General features: G+C 28.6%; 1 protein-coding gene across 1 annotated transcript; it reads left to right on the forward strand.

Moving 5' to 3' along the window:
* The first annotated feature begins 10,855 nt into the window (after positions 1-10,855).
* LOC107021856 (zinc finger protein ZAT4-like) lies at positions 10,856-12,191 on the forward strand. The gene is made up of 2 exons (XM_015222575.2): positions 10,856-10,986; positions 11,066-12,191. Exon 2 carries the CDS (start codon positions 11,130-11,132, stop codon positions 12,048-12,050), a length of 921 nt encoding a protein of 306 aa, XP_015078061.1. The 5' UTR covers positions 10,856-10,986; positions 11,066-11,129; the 3' UTR covers positions 12,051-12,191.
* The last annotated feature ends 243 nt before the right edge of the window (positions 12,192-12,434 follow it).

Raw genomic sequence — 12,434 nt, forward strand, 5'->3', positions numbered from 1 at the left:
GATTAATCTTATAGATTATTGCAAAGCTTTATAGCCTGAGCTTAATTAAAGATTTATAGCTATAATTTACTTAATTATAAATATATAGTTATAAATTAGAAAAAGAAGAGAGAGAGAGATAATTATACTAAATGTATATTCGATCAATAATTGTATCGCGAATACAATTAATTATCATTGAATACAATTATATAAAATGTTATTGTTGTCATTCATATAAACCAAGTGTATTAATGAATTTGATTCACAAATACAATTTGTATCACGAGTGTTATTATACTAATGAATACGATTGTATCAAGTTATATCGGGTTCAAGTGTATTAAGGAATATAATTGGATCAATATTGTATATCATAACAAATTATATTTATATTCATGTGTATCTGTATTCATTTGTTACCTTGTGCAATTATATTTATGTCTTATTTGTGTGTTAGTATTCATATTTAATTTGTTGTCTTAGGTGTTTTTATTTATATTTGAAATATGTTATCATATGCGTTTTGAAATAAATACTATTTATATATAGGAAAATTTACATCAATATACTATAAATAAAAGATATTTATTATTTATAGCAAAAAAATATTCACTTGATCACTTTTAATTCATATTACAAAGAAAAATTTATCATTCATATATAATACAAGTTTTTTCTTGATGGATAATACATTTATCACACATTTTAATACACTTATAATAGAATGTGTCAACTTCTTACCAAACAAGTCTAATATATTTTTAAAAACAACTATAATACATATATATTGCATACTTAATTCACTTTTAATACATATTACAGATTTAATATAGTATTGCTATAAATGGTAATAAATAAAAAGTATCGCTAAAATCAATAATTATTTATTAAAAGGCAGTACTATAAGTAATTTTTCCTTGTATATTTATCATTGAATGAAATATATAATTCACATTTGAATCATAATAAGAATTTGTATCATTGAAATATTACATTTGTAATTTGTATCATTGAAAGATCTGTATAATTGATAGTTACTACTTGTATTTATATCATTGTCCATTATCCATATGTATATAAGCAAATACATATGTTATATAATTTTATTTTTCCATCTGCAAAGAGAGAGAAGGGAGAGGCAAGCGAGAAAAGTCAGAGAGATGGGAGGGGAGAGGAGAGAGAGGGGTTTGTTATAATATCCTAACTTATAGCTATATATGAGTTATAACACCAATGTTGGTGTGTGTTAGAGAGATCCGATTGTTGTTTTGTGTGAAAGATAATACCAAAATGTTCTAATATTAAATTATAGTGTTACTTAATTTGTTGTTTGATTGGTAATTACGGAATAATTTAATTATTTCGAAATAAAATAGGTAAATGACAAAATATCTCATTAAAATTTATGTAAAATATATTATTTTAAATATAATAAATCAAACACTTAATAAAAAATTATCTTAACATGAATTATCCCATCATAATCATCTCATAACAAATTGTATTCAAACCAAACGATAATTATAATTGGGAATAGTAAATACATGTCACAAATTTATCTTAGTATGTAATATTGAACAAAGGAGCCCCCTAATCTCCTTTCGAATTTTTAACGGATGGAATTTTTTAAAATCTTTGAATTAATTTATAAAATTCAATGATTTCACCGTACTTCAAAAAATTACCTAACCGTTTTCTTTAGTCCTTCAAACTCGACCCAGATCCCGCGTAACAAAAAATATTTCCTCTTTTAATCGGACCTGACCCAAACTCATGTTATTATGTTTTTGTTTTTGGGCTTCACATTCGGTGTCTGAAGTTCATATTGAAGCTCCGACTAAATTCAGATCGCACATTGCAGGGCCAATTCGGAGGTGGCGCTCCCAACAAGATTTTTTTTCATACTCAGGACTCAAACCTGAGACCTATGATTAAGGGTGAAACACTCCCACTAATGTACCACAATCCATGTTGGTTCATTTTATTATGTTATAACTTAATAGAAGAGGATTGATTTTATTTTTTTTTCATTTGGGTGGGACTCATACCTGATGGGTTATAAAAATGAGTGAGATGATCTTTTAAGCCACATTGCATTTTTTTGAAATTAAAAGCCACTTTTAGAATTTATTTATTTTAATTTCGTAATATAGATTCGTTATGAAAAAGATAAATATGCAACATTTACTAAATAATGAAAACATATACATCACTTTCTAAATAAATATATATCTACTCCAAATGGTAAAAATTTTAAAAAATAATTCATCCTCACAGATTAGCTACGAATGAGTCTAGTTTAGGTTCCTGTGCATGGTATAATTGTCAAACTAGCAGCCTTTTGGTGGAGTCATTGGAAATGAATGCAAGGAATAAAAGGTGATGCTTATTCGTGAAAGGAGTTTCCGTTGGTGACCAACAAAAACGCTTTCAATACGTATAGGCGGAGATCGATCGTGTTCATCTCAATTCTCTCAATAAAAAATCATGTACATTGATTTTTATTTTTTATGGATATATTTTATCTAAACACGAGTTTAGAGGTTGACTTATCATACAGAAATTCAAAATTTACTTTAGGTTTCAAGTTTTAATCTCAAACGCTTTTCAAACCGCTAAAATTCATCAACTAACAAACTTTTTGGATCATTATTCTCCATTGCATTGTATTTTATTGTTATCATATCTACGATATTTGTTTTGATTTTTACTTAAAATGTATTGTATTTGTATTGTTACTATACCTACAATGTTTGTTTTGATTGTTACTTAAAATGTATTGTATTGTATTGTTAAATTTTGTTGTATTATAACAATTAAAACCCCCATTTTATGAAACAACCGATTTGGTGTGTTCCCATTATTACTTAATTTTTTTTTAATTAAATCCTTACATAATATAATATCATATTACTATTTTATCCTTTACACATATATTATTTAATTCTAGTCAACCCGCATACAATACAATAATTAAGGATATTTTAGTAAAGTTATAAATGACAATACAATACGATACAGTCAAACCAAATAATAAAAATATTACTAAATAACAACAAACGATACAGTCTAGTCAAACATTGTATCTATCATACAATAAAATACAATATAATACAATACATTATAAAATAATGAATAATAATGATTCAAACAAAATGTAAAATAATATTGTAAAATCAATTCATCCACATATCCACTTACAGCTTAACCCAACCTTTTAATTAAATAGAAAATATAACGTCCATCGTGCCGCACTTGCTGATAGTGAACAGTGATAATCGATATGTCGTTTAATTTAATGAACTTGCTAATTGAACTAACTCTTATACTTTGGTCAACCACTGTGTTTCACAAATTTCCAATTCAAAAAGCAATGTGTGCCATAAATTTTTGAGAACTTGTAAGTTGGTTTGACATCAAGTCTTTTGTGACCCCAATGCCACACTTTTCATATTCTTTCAGTTTTTGACGGCGCAACAACAATCACACCATGTTTTTATTTTGTCTTTGTTTTTTTTTTTAAATAAAATAAAATATAAGTAATTGTTTTAAATTTAGCTAGCGTTTAACTTTACATTTTCAAGTATTCTTGACAAATATTATTTGAGTGAAGTTTTACTATTTGTTTGGCCATAATATTTGAGAAATATATTTCCCCTTTTTAGAAGAATATGATTTATATCCATTAGTTTTAAAAACGATCAAAACTAACTATAAGTTTGTATTACAAGTCTATTGGATGTTTGTTGCAACAATAACAAATAGTGTCCATGACACTAGAGCAATGCGGTAGTTTGGAGTGAGTGCAACAAGCATCATTCATAAATCGTTAAGTAGACAAAATACATAATTTTGTTGCCTTGAGCCAATTTTTCATCAACAACCTATCATCCTTTAATATTCATTGAATATTTCGTTACTACTTTGGTGTTCACGTAAAAAATTATGTAATATAACGCAAACAACTATTATAAAGAGTATTTTTTGTAAATGATAAAAGTTTAGGATAAAATATAAATTTTCAAAAGATCCCAAATAATGAGATTAACTAGTATTTGAAAATTTGAGATATTTGTCAAATAATGACAAATTATATGGACAAACATTATTTGTCAAATTTTTTCTCAAATATTATTTGGAAAATCTTTGGCCAAACAGACCCTTATATTTTTTATATATTTTTTGAATTTAAACTTTTTAATTATGTAAATGAGAATTTATGGATTTAAGACAGCGATTCAAATGAAATGGACATATGCGTAGCTGGCTTTGGCATGCGACGTGATATCATCAAACTTTCTTCTTACAGTCGGCGCGGCTAAACGTAAAACATTAATTTGTATTTTTCTTATAAAAATACGTAATATCATAAATTATTTTGGTATAAATAAATAATGCCTTCGTTAATCATTTTTATTTGTGTATTTTAAATTTGTATATTCTTCAAGGAATAATTGATATGAACATTTAATAATAATATCATTTAATATTAGATCTTGAAAAATAGATAATTAATAATATTAATTATATAAATAAACATGTAAAATAATAATTATTTTTTCTTTATATAATATTCGATCTTTTCTTTTCTTTTCTTTACTCCTAAGTCCTAACTTTACATCTCCTCCTTCCTCCCCCAACCCAAAAAACATGGGCATAAATTATTATGTTAAAAGAAAATTCTTGGAGGATGGGAGCATCAATTTGACTTTTACTTTCATAAATCTCATTTTCTTTTATATTAAGCAATGTGCATTCCTATATAATCTATAGAAAACATTAAAAAAAGTAAATATATACACCATTAAATTAAATAAATTTGACCAAGAAAATAAAATCAAATTTAAAGAAGTTGACCAGCTTCAACGAAGCTTTATCGGACAGGCAGCGGCTTGTTTCTTCATCAGTCAAAATATGCTCGAGATCTGTTGCAGAAAGCTGGACTGGAAAAATGCACCAGTCAACCAACACCGATGGCAGTCTCTTCGTCTACGAATGGAGCCGACACCCCCTTTGCCGATATCACCCACTTCCGCAGCCTCGTTGGGGCTCTACAGTATCTGGCCATTACTCGTCTTGACATCCAGTTTGCTGTCAACCGAGTTGCTCAGCGCATGCATCAACCAAGTGAACATGATTACCATTGTCTAAAACGCATTCTCAGGTACATTTTTGGCACTCTTGGTCGTGGTTTACTCATTCGACCCGGGGACTTGGAGCTTCGGGGTTTCTCAGATTCAGATTGGGCGAATGATAAAAATGACAGAAAATCTACATCGGGGTTTCTCGTTTTTTTGGGGCCGAACCTGATCTCCTGGTGTACAAAAAAACAACCCAAGGTCTCTCGGTCCTCGACTGAAGCTGAATACCGCGCCCTTGCTCTTCTTGCTGCTGAGACCATGTGGGTCACATATATTCTTCGCGAACTCCGCGCCACTCACACTGTTCCTGCTCTCTATTGTGACAACAAATCAACCATCTGTGTGGCCAAGAATTCCGTCCTACACACCAGAATGAAGCATGTTGATACCGATTGTCTCTTTGTTCGCGATGAAGTTCAGGCCGGCACCATGACTGTGCAGTATGTACCCACTGAAGAACAACCGGCTGATATTCTCACCAAGCCTCTCCCGAGCCGACAGCACGATTACCTCAGTTCCAAGCTTCCGTTCGCTTCCGCTCAGCTCAGCTTGAGGGGGATAATAACAGATAGTATTAAATAAATAGTATTAAATAATATTAGTATTTACTGTGTACTAATCCTAGTCCTATTAGGATTAGTACTCCTTAATCCTAGTCCTATTAGGATTAGTACTCCTTCCTATATCTCCTATATATATCTCCCATGTATTCCCTTATTAGGTTAACACTTCAATACAATCAATATTCCTTCGGTGGCTTTACAACAAATCAACTACTCAATAACAATTTACTTGACTAGTTGTCTTTAATCTAATCTTTATACAAAGCCAGCCACATGTTTCAATAAATTTAAGTACTTCAAATTGTTTATAGGATAATTAACATCAAACTTAATGTCTAAATGAAAGTACCGTTCTAATTTTTCTATATGTTTATATTCAAAAATTTATTAAATATATTATAATACATTATGATAAAAATAATTTTTAGCGACATTAAATATTGAAATTAATAAAGAGTGTTAAAGTCTTTACCGGCATTAGTTAAATGTCATTAATGTCGCTAAAGGCTTTAGAGACATATATAAAGAGTGTTAATTGCCGCTAAAATATATTTTTAGCGATAATTAGAAATTAATTATCGCTAATGATCATTTTTGAAGTAGTAAATTTAGCTCGAAACTTAATCAATTGGTTTGGTTACAACTTTCAACTTTAAATCGAAAAGGGCTAAGTTAATTAGTCGCCTAAAGCCAAAAATATATTGGAGCCTAATTTTGATTTTTTTTTCTATTTTTAAGATGCAAATTTATTTCTTTTTTTCAATCGAATCTTAAACATGTCATGTGAAAATTTATTTTTAAATTGACAAAAAAGAAAAAAAAAACATTCATTAATATTCAAAACAAACTAAAAAAGACGAATAAAATGAAAGACACAATATAATTTTTTGTTTTGTTAGAAAAGACTTATAATAATTTCACTGCTACTAAAAATGAAATCCCTTAAATTTGAACGCTAAATTTGACAATTCGCAATTGAACTTTGTTATATAGTTATAATTTGTCGTAATAACATTTCACAACTATAATAATTTGATCGTTTATTTGATCGATGCTTACTTTTATGCTTTACTTCTATATACTATCATTTATAAATGATATTCATTATAGCGGTAAACTCACTTAATAATTTGTAAAAAATTATATTCTATTTGAAAATAAAATAGTAAAAGAGCTTTAGTTTCACAATTGATCATCTAATTAAGTGTAGTACATAGTACGAACAAGAAAAAATGTATAATACATATACATTATCTTTAACGTGACTTCAACGATAATTATGATCGTTAATTGAGTGTACACAAGTAACACTTAAATTTGATAAAATTGAACAAATAGACACATTTCATCCTACATAACAATTTTACATCATACGCGACGTCTTACGTGTATTATGTCATGTAAACCATGTATGTTTATTTAATTAATTTTATATAAGTGCAACTGTCCATTTATGTACACTCAATATTGAAAAACATAATTGTCTGATAAAACTAAATTAAAAATTACATTTATGTATTTTGAAAAAAAGAAAGTAATTTTAAATAAACTCTAGCATGTACCCTCAAAACTTTGGTTATAACAGCTATTTGTTGTGATAATATTGAAGTAATATAATAATTTGATTTATGTTAAACAATTGTAATGACATTACTTATCTATAATAGTAGAGACACTATATTTATTAGATTAACTTTATTCACTGACAATAGATAAAACAAATTACATCATTAATTTATTTTTAAAAATATTTTATTTTTTAAAATATATTATTTATTATTAATATTTAAATAATAATAATAATAATAAAAATATTATATGATAATTTAAATTTTAAATTAATTATATGAGTTTGTTTAGGATTTTTCTTGGTTGTCAAAGATAAGAAGATTTTTTTGCTCTATTTTCTTGTACTCATTATTTTTACCTCATTCCCATTAACACCATGAAGCAATTTGAGACAATTATCAATGATAAATTTTTACTTTTTTCTTTAAAAAAATCTAGACTAATTGATTTCATAAAAAAATTATTCATAACTTATTAAGTCTTCTTTCTAACATGATTTTTTTTTGGATAGATAGATTCCATTGTTTCAACTTTTCTCTTCTTAGTTCATTTTATCGACAATACCAAAATTAATTGAAAATAAACTTTGATCCATATACATTCATATGTATTCCAATTTATTTAAGTAATACTAAAAGTCGATAGTATAAAAAATATTTGAACGTTATTTTGAAAAACAATCTTAAATTTATAGAGCGTCTTTAAAAAAAAAAAAAAACTAGAAAAATCATTAATCTTTAAATATGAAAATATGATAATTAAATTAAAAGAAATAAATATTTCTAAAAAGGAGCTGATGATGTAATTTTTTTTGTCCACCATGAGTAGATATAAGTTAATCTCTATATTTATTTAGCGGTTCACTATTTATGATATTTTTTTTTTAAAAAAAAGAAGATGTTATTTATAAATAAAATAAAATAAAATTATGAAAAACGTCATTAAAGTTACATATACAGTAAATTTCAAAAATAAATATCTAAAAGAAAAAACATGTATTTAATGATGCCTATTAGTTTATAGTCATGTTATTCATGTTTACTTTTCCTTTATATTCAATACTCTTTATTTTTAGTTAAATTGGTTGGCAAATACCTTCATTCGTTTCAGTGTACAAAATTATTAAACAATTCTTTTACGCATTTTTAATTATAACGTCTGAACAAGATCTATACATTATATGATATCTCCTTATTGCAACAATAATAAAATTTTCAAACTAAAATTGTCACTTTAATGGAGTTAGATGTCATATATTCCCTATAAAAAGCCAAGGCAAGAGTTGCATGTTCACTTGCTCCTCCTTTCCATTCACGATCACGAGTAGTTAAATTTTATTTAATCTACAGTTTTCTCCGCTTTATTAAAAATTAAATCACAACTTTTATCACGATAAAATTAGAGAAAATTTTAAAAATTCTAGGCTCATAAAAAGTTCAAATGTTATTCACGCAATGTGCGTAATAATAATCTGTTTTAAAATATTTATATTATATTATTTTATATTCCAGTAATTGTTTACCGTAAGTTTTGGTGCAATTTTTTCTGAACAGTTTGATATTATTTGACAAGTTATAATATGTAATTCACCATCTTTGAACCAGTTCCAACATATTATAGATTTATCTATTTTGAGTTACCATCACATACATAGAGTAAGCCTTTATATGCAATCATGTTTAAGTAAACGTAATTTAATTATATTTCAAGCAACTTAATTCTGTAAACAATATTAGCACTAGTACTAGTGGTTAAAAAAAAATAGGACTTCATCCTACTAGATTTATATGTTTTTTTAATAATTGAAAGTCAATTTAATTAATTTTTAATGTTAAATTAAATTAGATTTTTAATATTTTGAAATTTAAAATATTTAAAAAATTATACAATAAATACTATAGATTGTAATTTTTTTGATGACAACAATAACATATACCAAATAATTTTTAGGATCTACGGAGGGTAGATCATGTATACAGACCTTATTGCTACCTTAGAGGTAGAGAGATTGATTCTGATAGACCTTCAACTCAAGAAAAAATAATCCAAAGCAATCCAAAAAAAAGAAGTAATAGCGGTATAAGAAATAACTTATAGTAACATGAAATGATATAATAATCGAAGAACAAGACAACAAATAATAATAGAAATCGAAAGACTAAAATCTACCTGAGCTGTATTATAGTAAATCAACACAATGCTATCTACTAACCTTGTATTATAAGTCATTTTTTCTACAACTTCCTATCTAAGATCATATCTTCGATAAGTTGGATATGTATCATGTCATGTCTAATCACTTTTCCATAATACTTCTCTGATTTACCTATATCTCTTCTAAAATCATTCATAGTCATTCGCTCACACCTCCATATTAGGGCATCTAAACATCTCCTTTCACTTGCTCGAACAATCTCTATCTCACTTCTACCATTTTGTCCTCTATCGAAGTTACTTTTACTTTATCTCGGATATCCTCATTTCTAATCTTATTTTTTTTTTAAATGTCCACACAACGATCACAATATTCTCATTTGTGCAACTCTCAACCTCTAAATGTGACACTTCTTAACCGACTAACTCTCTTAATGTTAATTAAAATTGGCATATTCTAAATTTCGAAAAACAAAAAAAGGTGCCGGAGGAAGTATATAAAATTTTAGAGGTAAAACATGAGATTATTTCACTTCACATTTGGTTATACCTATTAATTAGTTCCAGATGCATTTTGTACTAAAATTATGGGATTAATTAATAAGAAATATCCTTATTTATTCCGTTCTAACAATCAATATTTTCAAAGGTGAAAGCGTGAGGCGACACATTTTATATAAAATGAGGCGAGACGTAAGTTTCAAGACACGAGACGTAAGTTCCATGGATCCTACGACCGTAGTCTCATATACATTTAATTTTATAATTTTATTACTAATAAAACAAACAAAATTAAACCTTTTAATGATTTTAAAAATAAATATTTATAAATAATCTATAATATATAGAAATTATACTATGATATTTAATTGAGATAAGTATTAATACTCAATAAATAAATAAAAAGTATTATAATTACTATTTGAGAAATATCATTAGACAATTAATATAAAAAATATGATTTCAAGCCAAAAAGTTCTAAAAAATAAATCAAAAAATGTTTGTGCCTGTATTTTTACGCTCAGGACTTGCGTTTTTATGCTCGACGCTTATGTCTCAAACTTTAGAACTTACGTCTTATGAATCTATGCCTTTAATTTATGCTCCAAAGTATTTTTCATATGCCCCACTTCAAAACTCGCCCTGAAACTCGACCCAATAACGTTTTTGAAAACACTGCCTAATAACCAAAGACTCCCAAACTTAATTTAGAATATTCCATTTTCAAACTAAACAATTGCATTATTATAATTCAGAGACTAAACTTTAGTGTGATATTCAAAATTAAATTTAGTCAACTGATCCAAGTGAAATATTCAAACTTACAATTTGAAATTAAATTTTAGTGTACATATTATGGATTGGTCAAGTAAGAAGTGATTGTAGTAATAAATTACTATTGAAAAAAAAGCAAATCACATCCAACTATTTATGGGTGATGGAAGAATGCTTGTTACCTACTTCTCCTCTTTAAAGCCTTTTATAAGTTCCCACTCCCACTCTACTTCCTCAACTCTCTCTTCCCCATTCAACCCAAGATAGAGAGAGAGAGGGGAACTAGAGAGAGAAAGCAACAGGTAATAGCTATACATACACATCTACATGTATCTATCTATCTAAGTTGTTATGAACAGTTTAAGCTTTTGTTGTATATAGGCAGAGTGGGTACCAACTACTGAAAGCTTAATTAATCTGTGATCGATCTGTTGTTGAACAATCAATGAGTATGGAGAAGCATAAATGTAAGCTCTGTTCAAGGATATTCACAAGTGGTAAAGCTATGGGTGGTCACATGAGGTCCCATTTGAGGACTCTCCCACTTCCACCAAAAACTCCGCCGCAGAAACAGGATTCCGGTGGAGGCGGAGGCCGGAGCGAGTCAACTCTGTCGCTCTATTCGTTGAAAGAAGAAGAAGAAGGGGAGGAAATCGGGGAAGAGAAACATTTGGGTTATGGGTTAAGAGAGAATCCAAAGAAGAGTTCAAGGATTGTAGATCCTGAGTTTTTGGATGCTGGGTCAGTTGTACATGACAGGGATCAAAGTGAAACGGAGTCAACAAAGAAGCCAACTCGGAGGAGATCTAAGAGAACTCGAAGAATGTTTGTATCAGATGAAGCTGCTGTTGATGATCATCCAGAGGTGAAAAAAGAGAAATCAGCTGAATTTGAACCTGTAAGTTCGTTTTCCGATACTTCCCCTGAAGAAGACATTGCTGTTTGTCTAATGATGCTTTCTAAAGATGTCTGGAGAAATTCGAAATTTAGGGATCAAAATTCTAAAGAGAAGTACCAATGTGAGATTTGCAACAAAGTGTTGAAATCATCTCAAGCTTTAGGAAGTCACAAGACGATCCACAAGAAGAACAATTCTGAAGAACAGAACCAGGGTAAGTCGAGGGAATTGAGATTGAAGAATGTGGATGAGAAATTGCATGAATGTCCATTTTGTGGAAAAATATTTGGGTCAGGACAAGCACTCGGTGGACACAAAAGAACACATATATTGAGTTCATCGATCACTGCTTCTTCTTCATCAAAAGTTGGTGATAGCTTAATGGATTCAAGTTCTGCTAAATTCCCATATGGGTTTATAGATCTTAACATGCCTGCTCCAATGGAAGATGAAGATTTTAGCCATTAGAAAAAGCAGAGCGAAGATTATGGGAGGTCAAAGTTGTCACTCTCATTTTCTTTTCTTGTTTTGTTTTTACTTTCCATTAGTATTAACTTTGTTCGAATGGGTTCTGCTTGATATAGAAAAAAAAATTTGAATTTTGATCCATTTTTAGCTCCACTTTTTTAGCGTTAGTTGTAAGTCACATTGCTTTGAAACCTTCGCAAGCAATCTGAAATCAGTTGTAGAAACAAACTGCTGACAGAGATTGGCCTTGGGGCCCTAGTCTCTGTCTGTGCTGGCCACTGGGGCTGAGTTAGGTTGGGTGGGTGAGCACCGAGCAGGGGCGGAGCTAGTAGATAAGGCGAGAGGTTCATGCAAACCCAATCAAAATCATCTTTTATATATATA

Source organism: Solanum pennellii, chromosome 6, assembly GCF_001406875.1.
Source record: "Solanum pennellii chromosome 6, SPENNV200".
Classification (NCBI taxonomy): Eukaryota; Viridiplantae; Streptophyta; class Magnoliopsida; order Solanales; family Solanaceae; genus Solanum; species Solanum pennellii.

What these genes read in the sequence shown, in the direction of transcription:
- LOC107021856 (XM_015222575.2), top strand. Translation starts at nt 11,130, where the DNA reads ATGAGTATGGAGAAGCATAAATGTAAGCTCTGTTCAAGGATATTCACA.